General features: G+C 33.4%; 1 protein-coding gene across 1 annotated transcript in view; it reads right to left on the bottom strand.

Moving 5' to 3' along the window:
* Positions 1 to 24,179, bottom strand: part of LOC145329970 (uncharacterized) — a 40,059-nt gene that overhangs the window by 3,696 nt on the left and 12,184 nt on the right. Inside the window, exons 4-13 of the mRNA XM_080174471.1 lie at positions 6,459 to 6,501; positions 5,806 to 5,858; positions 5,007 to 5,217; positions 4,719 to 4,827; positions 3,708 to 3,855; positions 2,709 to 2,885; positions 2,175 to 2,360; positions 1,565 to 1,685; positions 1,092 to 1,169; positions 175 to 252 (exon numbers count right to left, since the gene is read on the bottom strand). Coding sequence (XP_080030597.1) covers positions 175 to 252; positions 1,092 to 1,169; positions 1,565 to 1,685; positions 2,175 to 2,360; positions 2,709 to 2,885; positions 3,708 to 3,855; positions 4,719 to 4,827; positions 5,007 to 5,217; positions 5,806 to 5,858; positions 6,459 to 6,501 — 1,204 coding nt within the window. The remainder of the gene's footprint in view (positions 1 to 174; positions 253 to 1,091; positions 1,170 to 1,564; positions 1,686 to 2,174; positions 2,361 to 2,708; positions 2,886 to 3,707; positions 3,856 to 4,718; positions 4,828 to 5,006; positions 5,218 to 5,805; positions 5,859 to 6,458; positions 6,502 to 24,179) is intronic.

The raw sequence follows: 24,179 nt of genomic DNA, 5'->3' as shown, positions 1-24,179 counted from the left end.
TTAGATAACTGGTATTCTTTATGAGAAAGCCTAAAATGTCAAGTGTGACGTCATAAAAATTCATTTCTTTTTTGGGGGTTTCCTTTTCCACTTCTCCTCTCATCCTTTCTTTTTAGACGTACTTTTATGACGTCACGCGTGACTTTCTCTTCTTTATGAGTTTGGTTAGTTTACCTGATCCTAGTGCATGAAGTTGCCAGAGCCTCCAGGGCCAGATCAGACACAGCCTCACAACCTCGAAGGTTCAGGTACCTACAAATTATTTATATATTATCATTTAAATGGTTATATGCTTTTATTTTTAAAAGGGTTTTTCAAGTATCCATCAATGAATAGTGCTATTTGGTATAATATTCATTTACCTTAGTTTATAGCAATGTTTCACTAACTGTTTAACTCCTATATCCGTCAATAGATGGCGCTATGGTGTAATATTTAGTTACCTTAGTTTATAGCAATGTTTCACTAACTGTTTAACTCCTATATCCGTCAATAGATGGCGCTATGGTGTAATATTTAGTTACCTTAGCTTATAGCAATGTTTCACTAACTGTTTAACTCCTATATCCGTCAATAGATGGCGCTATGGTGTAATATTTGAATACCTTAGTTTATAACAATGTTTCCCTAACTATTTAACACCTATATCCGTCAATAGATGGCGCTATGGGGTAATGTTTGAATACCTTAGCTTATAGCAATGTTTCTCTAACTGTTGAACTCCTATATCTGTCAATAGATGGCGCTATGGTGTAATATTTGAATACCTTAGCTTATAGCAATGTTTCCCTAACTGTTTAACTCCCATATCCGTCAATAGATGGCGCTATGGTGTAATATTTAGTTACCTTAGCTTATAGCAATGTTTCACTTACTGTTTAACTCCTATATCCGTCAATAGATGGCGCTATGGGGTAATGTTTGAATACCTTAGCTTATAGCAATGTTTCACTAACTGTTTAACTCCAATATCCGTCAATAGATGGCGCTATGGTGTAATATTTAGTTACCTTAGCTTATAGCAATGTTTCACTAACTGTTTAACTCCTATATCCGTCAATAGATGGCGCTATTTTGTAATATTTAGTTACCTTAGTTTATAGCAATGTTTCACTAACTGTTTAACTCCTGTATCCGTCAATAGATGGCATTTGGCTACAGATAAATATCTAAAAATATTGAAATAGTTAAAAGATGCTAAATAGATTTATGGACAGAAAATACCAAGAAGGTAAAGCAATAGGCGATAAAAAAAAGATAGTTAATGATTAGACAATAAGATTAAGATAATTGATGAAGGGGTAGATAGAAAGATAGATAGCTAATTAGTTGGATATAAGGAGTAATGGATGGATGGCCAAAATCTTAAAATATCTGGATATACAGATAAATGATAAGATAGAAAGATTGATAGATAAGGTAGATTAAATTTAGGCCAAGGCCAAATCCCATGGATGGATAGGTAAATATACAGATACAAAAATTTAGATAAATAGATAGATATTCGACTTACTTACATGGATAGATAGATAGATACATAAATAGATGGATAAATAGACCTTACCTCAGGCTAGGACCTAACTTAGCCAGATATGAGAGGCCCAAATCAGATATTTGTTTACAATCTGAAGTGCTGAGTTCTTTCAGAAGCAAACAATAACTGGATATATACTTTAAACTCTGATCTAGAATGAAATAAAATATATGTAGTTTATTACTTTAAAAACTAGAAAAAAATGCCTTCCTAAAAACATCAAGAATACAACAATATATAACTCCAAATTAAATTTCATTTAATTAAGAATTAATAATTATAAAAATTTTTGTTTAAAATGTTTTATAGATAAATGATTGATTACTTATATTTAATGTAGTTGGTAGCTGTGTTTAGTGTTAGCTAGAAAAATGGGGATAGATGTCACCGCTTTTGGCCTACCTATTCTATTAGCGTCATAGTGGAGAAAAGAGAAAGGGAAAAGGGAGAGCAACCCCTTAGAAAAGGGATGGGGTTCAGGGTATTTCCTGCGTCAATAGAATATGTAGGCCAAAAGCAGAGACATCTATCCCCGTTTTTTTAAGACACTATAGACAGCTACATGTAGTCGTTTTTAATAATTCATTTTTTGTGAGCTAAAACCGAATGCAGTCTTATTTTTTTTAAATTACTTACAAACCTGTTATATTATTACATCTTCTAAGGAAGAGATATTGCAGCTGAGTACAATTCTCAACAGCCAGCCGTACACTGGTGTCATCAACGGCTGGACAGTCAGACACATCCAGGTACTGCAGCTGGAGGCCACCTGGCCGCTGGCGAGCCAAGGGTCCGGCCAGGTATACTGTGTTCACCATTGGACAACCTAAATATAATATTTTTTAAACATAAAGAAATTTTAATGTTAGAAATATTCTTTTTTTTGTTAATATTATTCAATATACCTACCTTTAAAATTCTTTCGTAGCTATTTACCAAGAGTATTTTTTGCAGGAAGATTGAGTATTAATCAAATAATCAAATAAACCACATTCATCCATAATAAAAAGCTTGGACGTCCATGAGGTGTTGTTCAATTAACTCCACAAAATAGCCTTAAGCCAATTAATGTCAGATAAAAATCTGTGTTAAACAGTAGAACCTTGAATTCTATCAGTTGCTCAGAGAGAGTCATTAAGACTTTTGGACAAAGATCTTGCAATCAATTCTTTACCTGTAACATCTAAATGTTGAATATCCAGACATCTGGAGACTAAATCCAGGACACCTCCATTCGTGACTCCAGGACAGTGTTGCAGCTCCACCCCCTGGAGTTGGGGGGCGTGACGACCTAGCAGCCCCAGGCCACGGTCGGTCAGTCTGGCTGACCCGTTTAAACACACACGTTGTACTAAAAATTATTGTTTGATTAACAAACAAAAATTTTAACTAAAATTAAAAATTAAACTTCTTCCTTCTTACTTCTTACTTCATAGTACTCTGATAACGTGATGCTCGCAGCTGGCTAATATAACGATAATCCCAAATCAACCCTTTGTTCAATTCATTTATCCTACTGGATTAACGCACTGACCAATAAATAAGGTCCAAACTAGCAAGCTGTATTGAGGAAAAAATTCCCCCTATCATAATAACTACGTCTATTCTACATCCATTGGCATTCGGTAAAACGAATACAATATACACGTTTAAGGCCTATGAATCCGTATAATAAAGTAACAGGATGTGTGTTTGTCTGTCTGTACCGAAGGATCTTGCTAACCGCTGAACCGAGCGGGTTCTCCTTCACAGGAAAGCTTCTAATAGGTCCCGGGAACGTTTATAACTATTTTGGGGGAGGGTACTATCACCCTCCCATGAGAAATTACAAAAAAATCGAAAAAATTAAAAAATTTGAGACACTTGAACGCAACATAAAGAGGTATCGTAGAAACTTAAAGGCAACAAAAAGAGGTATCGTAGAGACTTGAAAAAAAAACATTTAAAGTACCACTAGAGGCCTCTAGGGGCGTAGCCGCTAGTAATAGATAAAGTTAATATATACTTAAGAAGGTAACTAGAACGAGGCGACAGGAAGATAAGTAAATAATTAAATAGATAAAAACACCAGAAGATAACTGGATTGAAAAATAAATAGTTTTATGGATAGAATGAAAATTAGAAAGATAGACATAGGATATAGATAGAAAGATATCTAGACACAAATACCAACCTGATCTGAGTCCTGAATTCCTTGCCAAGATGTCCAGAATAGACTTAATAGCACGGTCAGTCTCCAGGGTGGGGGAGGTCAGCACAAGGGTTCTCCATAAATCTGGCTCCCAGGACAGAAAGTACAGCCGTTTACACGTTCTAGACACCTAAAGTGTACATTTGTTACCATTTTAGCCATGGATCTGAAGGGATAAGACAACGGCCTATAAATTGATGTAAATCCCCAATGATGATACACAAAATTACCCATCCTGTAGATTAAAATTGATGGTTCAAACGTTAGAATACTCAACTTAATGAATCAACCAATCAAAAAAAAAGCAAAAGTTGTTAAGCCAACAAATGAAAAAAACGTTATTATAAAACTTTGGGGACTAGTGTAATAAATAGCCCATCGTTACCTCTCTCTCTCACTCTGATTTTAGTTATCCAATGATATATAAGTAGTAAGGATTTTTATGCCTGCAGCTAAAGATATCGGAAATGGCTGATTCAATTGGGTTGTGCGATCCAGGGAAGCAATATGAGTATATTTTTTGGTTCCGGACAAACGCAGGAGTCCCAAACGTCGGAGTGGACAAACGGAGGAGTGTTAAAATATTAATTAAATTAGGTATTTCTATACAGAATAGGTTAGGTTAAGATATGAATATACAAATAATCCCCTCGCAGGGGTTAGGCATTTAAATACCTCAAAAATGGTTAAAATTAGGTTAGGTTAGGTTAAGTATCCACTCCTGCGTTTGTCCACTCCGACGTTTGGGACTCCTGCGTTTGTCGTAGGGCCTATTTTTTAAGTGTTTTTAGGCTTTTTTACATGACCTCTCTTTCCCTAAATGCTTGGAGCGAAGTAACTAATATAATTTAGAAGATGTCTGTACAAAAATGAATAATAAATAATGATGAATAAATGTCATAAATTTTTTAGCTTATTAATTGAGTATCCACATACACCTATACCCTGCAGGAAACCTTAAACCTCAGGGGGAAACTTAAACAGTTTACTAACCTGAACTATTTCTGTAGAGGTTAGGTACTGAAGAATTTTGACTATGAGGGTGTCGGCTAAGATATCCAGAAAACAAAGTTCGGCCGACAATTTTCCGCCAGTTTGTAACCTAAAAATTTATAAAGAATATATCTAAAATAACATGATGTTTGTCTGTCTTTCTGTATATCCAGTAAGGTCTTGTAAGTGGTAGAATCTAATATTCCTTTATATTCAGGAAAGCTTCGTTTTGGTCTGGGGTTTTATGCCATTTTATGAGATAAAAAAAGTACGGATATTAAATAATACCTGTTATGTTTATTTTTAAAAACCGGCTGACAATTTCTATGTCTCGTGGGCGGGGGATGGTACCCGCTCCCCTCGGAGCTGGTCGGAGACCGAACAGACCGTCCATGGCCGCTGCTAGCTGGTGACCGTCCATGACCGCTGCCGGCTGGTTGACTAGAAGTTGGGGTGAGGGAGGTAGCACGCACGTTCCAAACTCTTGAATTAGGGACACCTGCGTAGAAAATTTATAATTTATTAGGATAACCTCATAGATAGGTGACGAGTTCAAATATTGCCCTAAATCGCAAAATAATCTAGATGTTAAAACTTACTGTATTAATGCGCTACATTAATATCAAGAGTTATTCTTTAGCCCTAAACAGTGCACAGTTAGGACTTTCATAAAAAGGTGGTAGTGCATATCAATTCATCTATCTATATATTTATGCTACTATCTCTCTACTATCCCACTCTAGATGATGGCTATTAAATCAAAGGAGAATCCCGCCATTAAGAGACAATCTATCTATCTATTTATTTATATATCTATCTATTTATCTATATATCTATCTATTTATCTATATATCTATCTATTTATCTATACATCTATCTATCTATAAACCTGTGGATGTTGTCTCTAATGAAGAGGTACTCTGAGAGCCCGTGGGTGAACGACTATCTATCTATCTATCTATTTATCTATACATCTATCTATCTATAAACCTGTGGAAGTTGTCTCTAATGAAGAAGTACTCTGAGAGCCTGAAGGTGAACGACTATCTATCTATCTATCTATCTACCTATCTATCTATCTATAAACCTGTGGATGTTGTCTCTAATGAAGAAGTACTCTGAGAGCCTGTGGGTGAACGACTAAAATAAAAATAAAAATAAATAAAAAATAACAATCCAGTATGGCTTCGAAACCGATTATTATCCGCCGGATTTGATCCGATTCTAAGCCATACTGAAAAATCATGTATCGTATCGTATAATTTCCAGTTTTTTTACGAATATGAAAACGGGGCTAACAAAACTGATTTCAATCTAACAATTGTAAATTTTATATCCGCGGAAAAGGTGTTAAAAATACGATGCTATAGATAATTATGATTGTAGCTATCGCAGCTAATAATTTACATGCAATAACTGTATAACAAATTCAGTAAATAATTGTAAAGCCATATCTTCACAACCTATAGTTTCAAACATAAAATCTTGAGATATATTTAGTAAATGTCCTAATGATAATAATTCCTGTATGCATGTTTGTTGGTACTAAAGTCTTTAATTTAAATAGAACGTCTTTTTACATGGAACATATGTTTTTTTAAGAGGCACATCTTACGCTGCGCAAAGCCGGTACATTTTTACTTGGCTCGCCTCGCTGCGTGCGGACGCACTTTCAGACATATTCTAACTATAATGTAGCTGCACTACATAAACTGATTAAATATATAATAACATTTTTACCTGGACATAATAAGAGAATGGTAACCCGCATCACTGGTTCCTGTACAATCATTATATTAACCAAATTATTCATTCTCATAAAATAATTATTTCATTCAAAAAGGGACGTAAATAACGTCCAAGTTGGTGCAAGAAAAGCACACTAAAATATTGACACCCCTTCTTTAAATTAAAAACTCTCATTGATTTAACCTCATGGGGCTAAGCCCCTAGAGGCTAGGGGCGAAGCCGCTAGTAGTTGACAGAATTCATTAAAATTTTACCTTTTCATTTACAGTCTGGTTCTTAAAGTATTGTAAACGACTCAACCAATTAATTTTTATTTATTTTAGAGAAGGTTTATTAGGGTTCCATATTTGTATATTGTAATATAATTGTTTAATCGAAGAAAAAAAAGAAAAATTACCAATAATTCAATTTCGAAAAACGTAATTGTTTAGAGTATGAAACTTAATTCCATTCAAATTATTTTGCTCTATTTATCTATCCCACTATATGCGTATATATTATTCTCTTGATTTTTTTATTTCTTTACTTTTTTCTTTTTATCCCTCTCTATGAAATGGAGATTAAATATAAACTTTATTACAAACTCATTATTTGACCCTCCATAGAAAAACTTACTGACGATGGCATTTAATTACTGAGTAGCTGCGCTACTTAAATTTGTTCTCTACGTACAAAGGTTTCAATTTAAGATGCATAAAACTGACGTTTTCTCAATATAACATATTTTTTTCTTTCGAAATCAAACCAGTTTTAAAGTTTTGAACTTCATAGAAGAAAAAAAAAATCAGCATATAGTCTGAATCATGTCATCAAGCACTTCATAAAATTGATCAACTATTTGCGAGATCTTACAGGATTTGCAAACAGGTAACTTACTAATTTATGATATTGTTTATTGATAAAAAAAAGTCTTTAATGATGAAAAAAATGAGGAATGAGAAACTGTCCCAATTTTGTATAACTTTAGCGGAACAAGTTCAAATTACGTCATATTTTTCTTTCCCGAAAAAGGGAGGGGGGGAAGAAAATCTCTTCAAAAGAGATGGGGAAAACCCCCTTTTCTCCCATCTCTTTTTTCTTCCCCCCTTCCCTTTTTTTTCTTTCCCCCTTCTCTTTTTCGGGAAAGAAAAATATGACGTAATTGGAACTTGTTCCGCTAAAGTTATACAAAATTGGGACAGTTTCTCATTCCTCGAAAAAAATGTTTTTGCTAAATTTTGAAATCTCCTTATGAAAAGGTTATAGGGGTCAAAAGTGGATAATTTCAAGTAGGGTTGATCTTTGACCCTACAATCCTTATGTTGCCTAGCAAGGTTTTAGACAAGGTTGGGTTTTGGGACTTTTTCCATTTTCCAAGCTTTTTATTTTGAGGGGGATAAAATTAGGGGACTCAGATATTTTTGTTGGGGGGAAAGGGTAATCTTTTGTATTTTTCAAAAATTTTAAGGGGGGTAAAGTAAAGGGTTTCAAAATTTGAGGGGGATAAACACCCCTTTACCCAGCACTCTTCCTTGGATGTCTATGTATACTTAATAGGTGTTTTAAGGAGGGGGGGGGGGGGTAGTTAACCAGACCCCCCATACTTTATAATCCTAGGGATGTTTGTTATCATTTCCCTAAAACTTACCTGCTCCCCCTTTACTTCTTTTTTTTTTGGGGGGGGGGGGGTGTCATAAAAAGTGTATATGCGATAGGTGTTTAGTTACTGTGTTTTTATTCAACCATTATTAAGTTACAATTTACTAAAATTTATAGAATCAACATTGAAAAACGAGTAATCCAAGACTAAACCTTGCAAAAAAAAACTTTGCAGTAACTAGAGCTTGGGGCATTTCGCGTAGATTTTGCACTATTATCAAAAATCATGACTCGGAAAACGGGCAAATAGATGGAAAGATTAAAATGATGGGGACTAGGGAGGAAGGGGGAGTTTTTTGGGCGCGGGGGGGGGAGTTTGACTTCAAGGGGGCTTTTGCAATTTTAAAGTTGTCAAAAGTAGAGCTGAAAAAAGGGTTCTAACTTTGATTTCGTATAACAAAATGTTATATTTCAGATAAATTGTTCATCAAAGCTACTTTAAATTTTACAATATTCTGTTGCTTTTCTTTATTTGTAGTGACTTTAACTAATTAGTAAAAATGTATCGTTATGATATTAAATATGTAAGTAGTTATTTTATTTGTAATAGTTACTTAAATAGTAAAATAGTAGATTTTAATGAAGACTTACTTATTAGATAAGGAGCAAAGTTATACTGCCATGCCGTTATTTAATATTTGGGAAAAGACAATAGGAAAATAATTTTTACTTACATATCTTCGTTTAATACTAACAAGCCACCAAAAGCTAAAATTATACCTGTACGTACAATAAAAATTCAATAAGAGTCCCCCAAGTTTTTAAGCCAACGAATAAGAAAACGTTATTATAAAACGTTGGGGACTAGTGGAATAAACGACCCATTGTCCCCTCCTTTCCTCCCATCGTACTATAAGCCTTATTTTTATGTCTCTTATGGTTCCATTGGAATTAGACTAACAGGGCCAAATCCCAAAGAGGGATTCCAATCCTTTAAAAAGCCAACTACAGCGGGGAACAAACTTGCTGAACTATAATAGACCCAACTAAACCTAACCTAACCTAATAAACAAGTATTTCTTTACAAGTGGGTAAAACCCTGAGTAGAGAAGGGATATTTGACTGTAAATTAAACTTTTTCCTGAAGTGCCATTTGAAAAGTTCTCTTATTCGTTAGCCTAAAGACTTTGAAAATTTGTATTAAATCTTTATTTGGTTATACCAAACACCAATGTTCAAACTTTTACACCAATAAGTTCATTCTTCTAAAGTGGTAATATTGTTATTTATAATGAGGTGGTGACAACAATTCATCGTCTATTGTCTTATAATATCCCTAAGATTCCTTGCAAATTGTAAGTGGGGGAAGGGTTGATGAAAATTGTGTGATAACTCGTAATACAGGAAAGGACCAGCTATAAAGTTAAATCACGAGGTGTATCTTCACTTTCGCTATATTTATCACGTTTTGAAATCAGCAAAACCGCTATAACAGCGCAAACAAACTGTCCTTTGACATTCTTTTTAGTTATAAGAATTTTTACAAAGGTATTTAAAAAAAACACTACATTTGACTTTAATTAAATTTTTACATCAGAGGTGGATTCTTAAATTTAAAAAAATTGCCCTACTAATCGCTTAGTAGGGCAAAATTGTTTTCGTGAAAAATCCACCAAAATCACATTAAAAATCTACAAAAATTAAACAAAATCTTAGAAGGGTTATTAGCATAAGATTTTATTTAATTTTTGTATATTTTTATTATGATTTTGGTGGATTTTTCATGAAAACAATTTTGCCCCTTTAAGCGATTAGTGAGCAATTTTTTTTTTAGAATCCACCTCAGTTTTATAAATTTTTAAAATAAGTTAGTAAACAAGGAATTTATTAAATTACTCTAATCAGGAATCTTGAGTGATAAGAGACAATGAATGATGAATTAATGTAAAATCTTAAATAGCATTAACAAAATTTACGCTGTAGAATCATACTGCAGAGTATAAAAATATATAAAAATAAGAATAATAACCTACATCATTATTTTTGTGGGAATTTTAAGTTTTGTTTTCTTTATTCATTGAGTACTTTTTACGAAATTCTATTGTGTCTTTCCTTTTTGAGTGTTTTATTTAATAGATATTGTACTCTAGTATTATTCTTATTTTTAACTCTGCATTATGATTCTACAGGTGTCAAGATATATTTTGATACACCTTTCAAAAATTCAAAAATGCTTTAAAAACAGATAATAATTTTGACTGTATTGTTTTAACCCCCAACAGTTGTCATATAATGATAATCTTCAGAGATTAAGAAACAGGTAAATGGAATTTTTTAGGATATTTGTGCAAGGAACGTCCAAGCTTTTTATTTTTAGGGAAGTAAAATGAGAGGTTTTAATGTTTGGAGGGAAAAGAGGGGGGGGGGGAAGGCCTTTACCCCACACTTGGACGTCTGAGGGATACAGGATGCATTTTTGTACAACTGTTAACCAACTAATTGTTTAAATTGTCTGATATCGATCGCTAAATAAAAGGTGACTTTTATTTATATTCAACTGAGAATATAAGGTTTTTCAAATATAATTATCTTAGTAGCCACAGTACACCAACAAACCTTGCTGGATCAAACAGACAAAGTCTCAAGTGAGTGCACCATGTTGGTATGCGCACCCAAAAAAAATTTACATGTACGAAACGATACATAATTTTTCAGTATGGCTCAGAACTGATTCCAATCCAGCGGATATTAATCGGTTTTAGGGCCAGGCTGGAAAAAGTGTTTCTCAAAACCCAAACCAAGAAGAAAAATTATTTAATTGTAAATACAATTTTGTGCTTTATTAACCTATCCCTTGCTACTGATTATGATCATATGCAAACAGTTTTTGTTAACATTAAGCCTCAAGAATAAGGGAGTGGTAAAAATTTTTTAACCATCTTTAAAGGATCAAAAGTCGCTTGTAGAATTCTTTTATATCTTTAAAAAAAAAATTTTAGATGAAAAATAGAACAGTAAACCGTTATGCAGCAAAAATATTAATTATAGACGCCATTAGGGACGTCTATATTATAGTGGACGTATGGACAGACAGAATTTTAGCAATAAAGTTGATGCACCCCCTTTGTCCCTGACATAAATTTGAATATTCAGATATTGTTGACACATACGAGGAACATTTATCCAGGGATCTTAAGGGATTTGACAATGGACGATAAATCAGTGTACATCCCCTATGATGATACACTTAATTACCCCTTCTGTAGATTAAAATTTGTGGTTAAAACGTATGTAGTTGACTTAAAACTTTGGGTATTCCTGATAATTTCTGATTGGTAGTTCTATTTTAAAAAAGCGTTTTTCGTTTGTGAGATAAAAATAATTTACTAAAAAAATTTGTGTCTTTTTAAAAACGTTGTCTTGGTGTATTCCGTACGCATATAATTTCGTCAATATGGCCATACTTACGTCAATATGCGTATTTACCAAAGGTGTCATATATACAAATGATAATTTGAATAGTGCAGCCACTCTGTAATTATGGTCTTTCCGTAAGTCGGTACAATTCTTAAGTATGCACAGATGGACTTCCATAGAAAACGTTGTGCAATAAATAAGACTGCGAAACAACAATTAACATATTTCATATTTTACTTTATTTATTTACTCTATACTCATGGATTTTAAGGGAAAAGATAATAGCCAATAAAAAGGTGTACATTCCCCATAGAGAAAAAAATAAAAGAGAGGAATCGAAGCAACTAGAAGACGAAAATAGGCAGTGGGCCTAGAGGCCTACTCAGCGCTGTTGCCGCGCTAAAATTTATTGCTATTCCACTACTTTTCAAATGGGAGGATTAAAAATTATTAAAAAAAATATTTTTTTACTTTTTACTATTTCCATATTTAGGGCAAGAATATTAGATTAGATATTTTCGTTTTAATGTTTTAATTAAAAATTACATAGAATTTTATTTTTATTTAAAAAAAATTTTTCATGAAAGATGAATCCTTCTATTTCTAAAAAGGGGGAAATTTTTTTCATGAAAGATGAATCCTTCTATTTCTAAAAAGGGGGAAATTTTTTTCATAATGAACATTCAGCTGATTCTGACCGCCCACGGCTGTTTGCTAAATATCGCTTTTCTTTTTATTCACATTATTATTTTATTTATGATTGACTTACAAAAAGCCCTGGGCGGCTTTTGATTTTCGTCTGCTTCTAAATTTAGGGATGGGGAAGTAGTATTTCACCATGAAAAAGGGGTGAGTATTCATCCTCTTATCCTTTCTCCTTATGACATTCCCAATGATGATAAAACACATCTACCCATGCTGTAGATTGAAATCACTAATTAAAAGGTTTGTTTACTAGTTTGAAGAAATGTCCTAGGGAAATGTTTGCAAATAATTTTAAATAATAAACCAAAATATCTAATTGACGTAAGAAATATTAAAATTATCCGTACTTTTATTTGTTGAAAATAATATTGCTAAATATTGCAAACCAACATAAATATTAAATATTTTAAACTAAAAACAAAATGTTATTCATTAAATTACAGGGACAATTATGCCAACAGGTAGCGCAGCTATTACAAAATTAGATATGTTTCTATATAAATAATAGTTATTTGTCGCATTGTATTATAGACAAATTTCCGTGGATATTAAAATTATAAGATTTCTTTTATCCCTTAGGAGCCCGGGCTAACAAAACGGGTATCACTTTTTTGTTTTTTTGTTAATATTCGTGGAAAATTGTCTGTATTAGGACGATATACATGATATTTCAGTATGGTTGAGAACTGGTTCTAAGCCACCGGACATTAATCGGTTTGTAAGAGGTACTGCACTGTTTAGTCATTCCAATTTTTGGAGATTAAACCTTCAATAAAATATTTCTAATAAGCGGTTGCGCCCCTAGCAGCTAGGGTCAATGCATTGAAAGTGGGCTGAAAATAGCCTGAAGCCATCCCAAAGCATAATTGAAAAATAAAATAGCCTAAAACCATACCAGAGCCTTTATGAAGTTTTCCTGCAATGGAGAACTCATTCAGTTCAGTAGTTATCGAAATCCTAAGCTAGAGACAAAAAAAACCTTACTACTTTATAATATAGGATAGAATTTACTCAATTTAGTGGAAAAACCTTTTTACCAATCAGGATTTTTTTTAAGTTTCCAAATTTATTTAGCAATGCAGTAAGAAAAAGTGTTTATAAATTTACAATCCAAATTCCCCTCCCTAACTGGTTGAAGAAAAATATATTTTTTAAATTTTGGCATGGTATACCACACCCCCCCCCCCCCGTCTTGTAAGGGTAACTGTATAAGTGTTATTATTTTTGTACAAAATTCTATTCATAAAACCTATTCATATGCATATCAGGGATCTTAAGGGATAAGACAATGGATAATAAATTGATATACTTGCATACTCAACTATAATGTGCAAAATTACCCCGTCTCTATATTAAACTTATTAATTGGAAAAAATTGGACACTACAAGTGTTGAACTAACCAATTAAAATGGAATTAAATTACCCACAGTTTTTAAGCAAATGATATAACGTGGCTATAAAACTTCAGGTACCAGGGCAGATTACAGTTCAATGTCCCCTCCCTCCCTTCCTGATCTGATGAATATTGAGTATGTATATATATAAAAATGACACCTACAATACGTCAATTATTTAGTACAACAAGGACGAAATAGTACCCAAGGAAGAAATAGTACCCAAGGAATTCACTTTATCTGTCCGCTAGTCCATCCGTAACGCAATGGGGAAAACGTGATTTTCTTGGCTTCATTCAAGATAGACAGCTGAAAGTTTTCGTGATTTTCTAGATTCCTAATTAGGATTGACGGCTGAAATTATCAGGGATTTAATATGCTCATATTCTACATATTTTCATCAAGTTTCATTTAGATTTGTCTATTAATTGCGGTGCCAGATCGATTCCTAGATTTTTGGGTTTTTGTGATTTTCTCGATTTCTATTCAGGATTGACGTCTGAATTTATTAGGGATTGAATATGGTCATATTCTACTTATTTCCATCAAGTTTCATTTAGATTTATCTATAAATTGCGGTGTCAGATTGATCTTAAAGGTTGAGTGATTTAAAAAGGTTTCATGATTTCCCTTTTTACCAAGTTTAATTTTTATTGTATGACACTGCTCTTTAGTAATTTTTTTCCCGATATCCATTCGTAATTTTTGAGCTTCGCTAATTATGGATGTTGTTATCCTTGTTTTATTTTTTAACATCCAAATCCTTTTTAATAAAATCAGGGGGTGTTTCGTTGTACTAAGCTAAATATAGACAAAGACAATATTTTACATTTGTCAAAAACTTCATGTAAATTTAATATATTCAAAATTTAAGAATATTTAGAAAAATAACATCAAATTTATCACAAAGAAATGATGATAAATTGAATACAAAAAGTTATTAGTAGCGAAGCTGTCATATAATTATGTTATGTTCGACTGACTATAGACTGTCAACTGTAAAAAAAATCAATAGCAAAATTAAATCATGGAGATATTGTAGATTATTTAATTCAAAGGTTTGCTAAACGTCTCCTTTGACTTTCATTTAACCCTTGATTATTTAACCTATTGGCATTTGTTTTAAACTTAATTTATGCATTTATGTGTCGCTATTCTATCTTTCTATCTGTCTGTTATCCATCCATTCATCAATATGCATATATGTATATCATATGTAATCATAAATATCATTCTTTAAAAATTTTCGCTATTCGCTGGATCGATATGGGTCTCCGTGAAGCTTCTTTTAGGTCCAAGATAATTTTATAACTATTTTTTAAAGGGTACCACCACTCTCTCGTGAAAAATAAATCCTAGAAAATTTGACACCCCCCCACCAAAACTTAGAGGTGCTCGACTGGAAAGAACCCCTCGGGGGCGACATTAATCTATCTATCTATCTATAAATCTACCTAACTATCTATCAAGCTATTTATCTATCTATCTCTGAACAAGATGGATAAGGTCAAAAGGAGTCAAGCATTTAAGACATATAACATTCAAGTATCACACGCCACACACACACACACACACACACACACACACACAAATATAAACACACACTCACATTAAGTATGTTAGAATAAAAAAGCATACAATTTTTCCCTATGTTATATACCTCATACCAAAGACATGGTTTCACAAATAATTGACGGGGGGGGGGATTAATTCCCATTATCCTATTGTTTGCGCTAATATTGTCCTTTTCAGAATTTGTTTTGCTAAATATTTGTCATTTGCTATTACGGCAATGTGCAATCTCTTCCAATTATTTTAAAATACTGAAGTTCTTTATAATTGCAAAAAGACAAAATGTGAAATAAATAAATGGTTGCTTATTATTGAGAATAGGTCAAATGAGATGATAACAGTTTGGGCTGTTGTAATTAATTGCGGTATCTGATCAATTAATATTGTGATATAATATGCGGTAGTGATAGCACAACTCTTACGACCCCCTTGGCGTAATTTTTGACAATTTCTTGTAGAATATGACAAATACATACAGTTTAAGACAAACTTGTGTAGTTTATGACAGATATGACAACTACATGACAGAACTCGGGACCACTGGGGTCAGGTTTATCAAGGATACGAGGATAGGACAATAGAGTATATAATTACACTTCCAACAAGTTCTCAAGACTAAGATTCTTAATTATGCATTGGAAAGGTAGGAGAAAGGGTTGTAGATTATTTTTATTGTAACATAAGAATGTACTGACATGGCACTGAGATGATATTTTCTACCCAAACTGTGCTAGGGGGACATTGTGCTTTTTATTACACTAGTCCGCAAAGTTTTATAATAACGTTTTCCTATTTATTAGCTTAAAAGCTTTAGGGACTAAACTACCAGTTGTAATCTACAGAAGGAGTAATTTTGTGTAATCATTGGGATCCACATCTAATACAATCTGCAACCCCCCCCCCCCCTAAAATAAAAAAAAACTTTTCAACTAAATATTGGGTATGACATCAATTTATTGTCTATTGTCTTATCCCTCAATATATCTAAATTTATCCAAATCGTCAAGAAGTGATTAAAATGGGTGGGTTAAATAAAAAGAAGAGATGTACATTCTGAAGATAAATTAGCAACATAAGCTTCTACTTTACAACAATGAATAGTGGCTACGCCCCTAGAGGCCTCTTTCGGCACTTAAAATGTTTTTTTTTATAATAAAATATCTAAGTTACGAAATAATTTGTTTATTTCAAATCTGCTGTTTTTACAGCGCAGAATAGTGGCCCTTTTAAATATTTTTAGGGGCGATTTCTCTTGGGAGAGTGGTGGTACCCTTAAACAACCTTCCTAGGACCTATTATAAGCTACATTATTGTAAAAAAAAGAACCATATCGGTTCAGTGATAAACGAGATCCTTCAATACAGACAGACACTCTCACAGATGCTGTTTCTTTTTTAAATCCTGAGAGGAAAATTTCTGTAACCTTCTGTTTCGAATGTTTGATGAAAAAAACGTTGTTAGCTAGTCATTGCTGCGCTTACTATAGACATAATTGTCTTTGTAGTCAGAATATCCATCCACCCCCCCCCCCCTCCATCTTGGGTGGGATGAGTTGGTGTGAATTGAAAATATTTGAATATTAGATTAGATCCACAGTAAACAATTCATAATTTTGTACTCAAACATATTTGTATACATTTGACATACACAAGGATTATTTTTTGTGTAGTTTCCAACAATGTTTTTTTTCACGATAAAAATTACTAACCCCCTTAGGGTTTTTTTACATCCCTTTTTAAAAAAATTTGAATATTTAAGCTTTAGTAATTTAAAAGTGTCTACTATGAACAATCAGACTTGTGGTCATGAAGCTTCCTTAGCTTTTTAAAAACTACATCGATCGATATTGCATGTCAGCCATAATCACCTTTTATGACACATATACTAGTTTCTCCCCCCCCCCTCCCCCCTCCAATATATTAATCACCGCAGGATTAGTATCTATATCTCTGAGAAGCACAACCTTATTGGTTCAGCGGTTACCAAGATCTCAAGCTTCATACGAATAAACAGAAAGATTGGCAGATTGAAAATTATCTTTTGTCAGCAAAATCTCAATAGTCATTTGCCTATCAGATATAACGTGATCAAAGGACCAAGCATATCAGTTGTATACTTGTCGTGCATAGTTATGGGGAATAATCACATAAAAATTTAGCCATTTATCTCAAGTAGCAGCTGAGAAAATCACATTTCCCCTTAGCGCTTTGTAATGACAAATACACTAAGAGGTAAATAGAACTATAAAGCAGATTTGCTACCAGTGGCATGCAGTTAGAGGGACACCCCTCAAATTTAAAATTAGAAAGGCCTTCCTTCCAATTTTTCACCCTATTTAGTTTCACAAATTCACAACCTTATCTTTCTTGATTTTAAAACAAACAGTACAAAACTCTGAAATTATTATTATTGACTACACATTAAAGATAATTAGATTTATATACAATAGAAACGCCCTAAAATCATTAAGCATCTTCTACGGGGTGTTAACCAGTGGCGTGCACAGCTATTCCCCATGGGGGGAGTGGAACTATTAGGGGGTGAAAAAGTTGACAAAATATATTCTTTTCTTTACTAATAGCATGCCGTGAATCTTATAGAAAAATGACAAAATGTTAATAATCTTCAAATATGGCTAAAACCAGTTTTGTTTCAACGAAATATCGAATTAAAAGCCTCAATGCGAGTTACTGATTTGTTATCCTCATGCAATGAACGTCATTGATTATTTTAAAAATTATAATCTGTCAATTAACAAGGATGTTAATTAAAAAGTACAGTTAAATATTGTGGATTTCACTCTGATGGAAAATTAATTTATCTATCCATGACATATCTCTAAACCAGAGAAATAATGCTTTGGATTTACCAGGGAGAACTTTTTAAAAGCAAAGCTTTTCTATAAAAGCGAAGCTTTTCTATAATTAGGGTCGGTCCGTCCGTACGTCCATCCGTCCGTCCGTAACGGATAGCTTTTTTCGTTAATTTAGGCGTGTTAGAATTGTCCTATCGATTTCAAACTTTGCATGGTGATTTAGTTACGAGGTACGAGTTAGAAAGCGTAGCAACTCTATAATCATTACCAGAATGTCCATACGTCCATTTAAAATATGTTGATTTTTTTTACAATTTTAACAACAAATTTGTATGTGACCTAATTATCCGATTGGTCTGATTTTTGGTGTACTGATTCCTGGGACAACAAAGTACAATATTATAAGCGAAGCAACTCTATAATCAAGTCCTAAAAATGTAAGTATGTCCATAAACATTATCCTGTATCAAGCAGTTTTTCAACAAATTTGCTTACAATTTTGCTTTGACTCTTATACATTTACATTCTGATTATTCAGTTCTGACATTATACAAGTGTTTATGTCCGTTTGTCCTACCGATTCAGAGCTTTGCTTTTATGGATGTTGTCATCCTTGTTTTAAATTTGCATTGGTTGGTTCATTAATTGAATTGTACAAACGTTTCAACTATTAACTGTCATATACTTTGAGGTAATATGTATGTTATAATTGGTGATGTATATCTACTTAACGACTATTGTCTTATCCCTTTTGTTCCCTAGGAATTAGGATTTATAAAGATAACATTGATGTATCTTATTTAATTTTTACAGGTATGCTTGTCGACAATTCGTGTAGGTTTGTAAGTATGTACGTAATAGATGAATTGTGGCCTTAGTTTTAAGATTGTTGGAATTGTACTAAAATTTCAAACTCTGCATGTAGATTCCTGTAACAATGAGCTATCCTACAGTAGTATATTAGTAAGTGTGTTGTGTATGTATGTTAAGATCTCGTAATTGGCCGAAACGATCATTCTACAATTTACAAGACAATTACTAGAGGTCCATTTAGGCTATTCGCAAGATATAACACAATAATCAAATTTCAAGAACTTGGAGGCTTAGCAAATATATAATAATTGAATATCCGACGTACTTTCTTGTGTAAAGTTTTGGCCCTAAATTTTTCAGCTTCTACCAATAACGAAATTAATTCGGGAAAAAATCACGAAACCTATATGTGTTTTTCAGCTGTCGTTGGGTTAGCACCACATCGTAAAATTGACGACCTCTCCATTTGCCCCCCAAATATTATTTTAGATTTATCTCGCTTGTTGGTTACCTTATTCCTGTAAATTTTTACATTTTACAATTATAAACTTAATTTAATAATATTTTAATGCTGATTGCTTATACAATAGACACACAATAGCTGGCGAAGCATCTCTATAAAAAAAAAACTAAAGTGTAAGAACGTGCATGATAAAAATTTATGCTTGTTAGTCTGGTTTTTTTTAACTTCGCCTTTATATATAATGTTTTTTCTGGGTTTTTAAAATATCTTGATAAATATCAAACAAGAGCATTAATTTTCCCAAGAAGCGCATGTAACAAAAATATAAATATCCTAGAGCTAACAACACATTAGTAAGATTTAATAAGGAGCTGAAATAAATAAAAAATGAAAAAGGTAAAAGTTGAATGGTTGGTTTTAGCCTTTTTTTAAACTTAAAAGTCTTTGGGATGATTTTAAACTACGTTTCTGACTTCTACCACCCCTGTCGAATACAGATGCTAGGGGAGAAGTCGCTGGATATCGGAAAGACTCGAGAAGCTGTGCTACTTTAGTTTAAAAGTTTGAGTTATTGTAGGTATTTACGGGATTGACATTTGCTTAAGATAAATCATGAGGCCTAGGCACGACTTTTAATAACACACACAACCATTTTGTTCAGCGTAGCTACTCTACAAATATCTTCGTCAGTATGTTCGACGGTAAATTTAAAATTGTTGAGAATAAACGCTCTAGAGGCCGTGTATTTGTTGTTTTCTTCGGATTTCAAAGATTCTTAAATTTTTTAATTTGAATTTTAAAAGCCAACAAAAAATGTGGCAAAAAAAATAGTCATATAATTCATATTTTTCTTAGTTCTTACTATATATTACAAAAATGTTCTTATCCTGTTATTGCTGCGCTGCGGTGGGTCATAATTGTCCTTGTTTTATACCAAAGCTTCTCTATAATTTACTTGCGCTCGTTTATCAGTCGTATTGAAGACTATTGACCTTTAACCTAAAACTTTTAATAAAAAAAAGAGAATATTTTTTTTCTATTTATTAGTGGATTTTATAAACATAAAATCTATAAATATCTAAACTTTCATGAACTAGTTAATAAATTTTGATATTTAATTATTCATCGACATTACCTGTCAAAATTTATTTGCTGTTGTTTTGAAGCGCTACATATGTACATACAGGGTGGGGCAAATAAGACCGGACAAACTCTAACTTCTAAACAAATTAACATAAAATCGTCAATTTTTAAGATTTCATTGAATTTTAAAAACTGGCAAACAAAATAGGTATATGACTATTAGATTATTCAATAAAATCGCCGCCCGCCTCAATCACCGCCTTCACCCGCCCCCTGAACCGCCCGCAGGCCCTGGTCACCATGTCCCTGTCCAAGCTGGCGAATTTCTCCTTGATGGTGGCAATGAGGGAGGTCTTTGTTGTATAGGCACGTCTATTGGAGCATGCTTCAAAGTAGCCCTAGGCCTAAAAGTCCATTGAATTAAGATCGGGCTGCTGGGAGGCCCTATTTCCTTAGGAACGTCAGTAACCGCAGGATCCAAATTCACCCAACTTTAACGCTACCCTTTGACACGGAGGCTCTTATTTGGACCACAGTTGAGCTGGAACGACGTTCTATACCTTTTTGGAAATGGCATGAAGATTCAGCTAGGGTTTCATAGTCTAAAATGAGTTTTTAAGTTCCATATGGGTATGTAACGTCGAGAACCGAGAAATTTTCACGATTTCACACATTTTAACATTTTTAAATCTGCCACGTTTCACTTTGCCGAAGTACTACAGCCAAGCCACTTTAGATAGAGAGCTCTAGTCTTTTCTAGTGTATTACTTATGAATCTAACAGTATCCCCAGCAAGTTGCATAAATCTACCTCATCTACAGATGGGCTGAGATCCGATTTAGTGGGCCCTAGTCGAGAATCCAGATTATTCCACCGGCGCATTTCGAATCTGCCTTGTTGGATATAAGCGCGGCCAGCTCGGAGTACGAGCACATATTCGTCCAAAGATTTTTTTGTGCTAAAAGGTAATTACCTAAGCTTTTTATAGTGGGGTCAAACGTCTTGATCGGTCAAGTAGTTTTGGCGCTATGGCCGTTTAAATTTTGTCCGGTCTTATTTGCCCCACCCTGTAATTATTACTGTTATAGCATTTAAAATATAATGTGATTCGTAATATTAATGGTAATTTTAGATCTTTTTAAAATCTTATGAAAATATTTTTGAGAAGCGATCTTATGTAGCGCATCTACTGTATAGTCTGATTTTTCCAAAAGTAAATACTTTCAATATTATTGTAGGAATAATCATTTATGATATCGCATTAGCTTTCCATGGAATTAAAATGAAAAATCAAAAATAGTGTTAATTTTATGATGTTTATTTTGATATTTGTCGAAAATTGTCTGTAATACGATGCTATACATGATTTTTCAGTATGGCTGAAAATCAATTTCGAAGCAATACTTAAATATTTATTTTCTCCACTAAAACAGAAGCTTTTAATCACAACTACTATTTTTAAAATCTTCCTTTAGTAACTTTTAATATAAATGAGGTTTGTATAGGTATAGATTATTTTTTTCTGCCATTTTCCTCTCCCACCCTGGAATTTAAGAGTGCACAGGTCTCCTTAGCAAAACCTTAGATTAAAAAAAATCTCCAAAGAAACGGACAACAGGGACTTCAAATAGGGTACAGTGGTGGTCAGAATCCGTTTGAGATTAAATCTTAGCTGCTCCTTCTTGCCAGATATTGCAATTTGAAGTTTTGTGGTAAAAATGCCTGAAATTACAAGAATTCCAAGGATATAATATAAGTGAACACCTTAATTCATCAAATGAAAAAGGGTGAGTTTAACATTTGAGGAGTTTAGATATCTCTTCATATGTAAACTACACACTTGATCCCCATTTAGAACAATTTTTACTATGTTTTTTACTTCAATAAGAGTAATACATAAGGTACTATGAGCTTAAAGAGGTTTGCCCAATTTACAACTTGCCAAAATTTTGTAGAAATTATGTTGACCACCTTCTCTCTCCCTCCCCCTCATCCTGACATAATTGGGGGGGGGGGGGGGGGGTACCAGAAGATCATTCCAATGTGTTTTAAGAAACTATTAGAGATATATATAAGCTTTTGGATTTGTATTGATGTGGGACCCAAAGCACTTTTACATATATTGCTAACCTCTTCCCCTCCTCTCATAAATCAAAAACATTTTGTAAAGAGAGAAAAGGGGGAGGGGGGGAGTTGCAATTGAAAGGGTACTACTTTGGTGTGAATAAAAAATGACTAGAATTGTAGCAGCAAAGCAAACCGTTGAGATATGCTTTGGTAGGTCAAAAGTAACTTTTACAAATTTTGCTGAAACCTCCCTCCAAGCCCCCTTTCCCTCCCTATTGCTTTACCATCTCCCCCTCCACTCACTCCAATTGAGTAATAGAAGGGAGTATAGCAATACCCTTGTGATTTACTTTGAGATTACTCAAAGTAAAGAGGGCTTTTGGATTTAAACTTTAGTAGGTCCATAATTACTTCATACAAATATTGCTGACCTTTCCCAGAAAAATTATATTGCTGCTCAATTTCCTTCACCCCTATAAAAAATATTAAAATATTGCTTGCCCTCCCCCTCCCTCTCCAGCTTCCCTCCATACAACCTCACCACCTGTGTTTTACTCAGGAACCACTATAGCAATAAGGAGCGAACTTTGGAATTATGCTTTTAGATTTCCAAATTGCTTTATTTGTATTACCTATTCAATGTTTGGGGAAGGAGCAATGGGTTGACAATATTTCTTTTATTAGTCCAATAGGTTGGAGGAGATTATGCAGCATAAAAATTGGGAGGGTTGTAGTTGGAATAGATATTTATAAAAGTAAATATGGGCCGACACAAGTTAAAATATTAACCCTAAATATCTTCAGAGGTTTCTAAATAATATACAATATTATTTACCTATGTCACTAGCCACTATTTCCAACAGATGGAGAGGGGGGGAGGGGGAAATTCAACAATATTTGTAAAAGTAACTAATACCCTAATAAAGCCTAAATCCAAAGTTTGCTTAATATAATTCAGTGATTTCAAAGTAACGCAAGAGTATTTTCCACATCCACTGCCCCCCTCCTAATAATTTGTGGTCTAAGAAGGGGGGAGGGGGTTGGTTGCAGCAATATTTGTAAGAGATTTTGATGTCTACTAAAGTTTAAGTTTTAAAGCTTAAAATTTCTTTAGTGATATCTAAAGAGCTCTTTTGCCTCTTCATCCCCTTCCAATTAGATTTTATTAGGATGGGGGAAGGGGGGGGGGGGGTAGTCAACAATATTTCCAGAAACTTTGGGCCTAAGAATCTTACATATATTTTTTTCTCACAATACTACAAGTAGTTTTGAGTAAAACATAATACTATTACTTTGCCCAACCCCTCCCCCATAAAATCTATGGGTTGCAGGGGGGGTTGAAGGGAGTGGGGTGTTGAGAGTACTTTATAAATTAACTTTAGCTTTGTGTAAACTTGAACTGAGCTTTTCTCTACTGGTTCCAGGGTAACAGCCTTTAGCTTAAAGTTGTAAACTGGACAATGTACCTTTTTCATTAAATAATTTCTTTAAAGTATTAAAATTTTCTAAATGGGGAGGGACTGTGGAGTTTACATATGCAGAGACATATAAACTCCTTAAATATTAAACTCACCATTTTTATTTGATGAATTAAGGTGTTCACTTATAGGTCTATGTCCTTGGAATTCTTGTAATTTCAGGCATTTTTACCACAAAACTTCAAATTGCAATATCTGGCAAGAAAGAACAGCTAAGATTTAATCTCAAACTGATTCTGACCACCACTGTACCCTATTTGAAGGCCCTGTTGTCCGTTTCTTTGGAGATTTTTTTTAATCTAAGGTTTTGTTAAGGAGACCTGTGA

This window comes from Acartia tonsa, chromosome 10 (genome assembly GCF_053477335.1).
Source record: "Acartia tonsa isolate MP-2025a chromosome 10, ASM5347733v1, whole genome shotgun sequence".
NCBI lineage: Eukaryota > Metazoa > Arthropoda > Copepoda > Calanoida > Acartiidae > Acartia > Acartia tonsa.
This window is presented reverse-complemented; position numbering and strand designations above follow the sequence as displayed.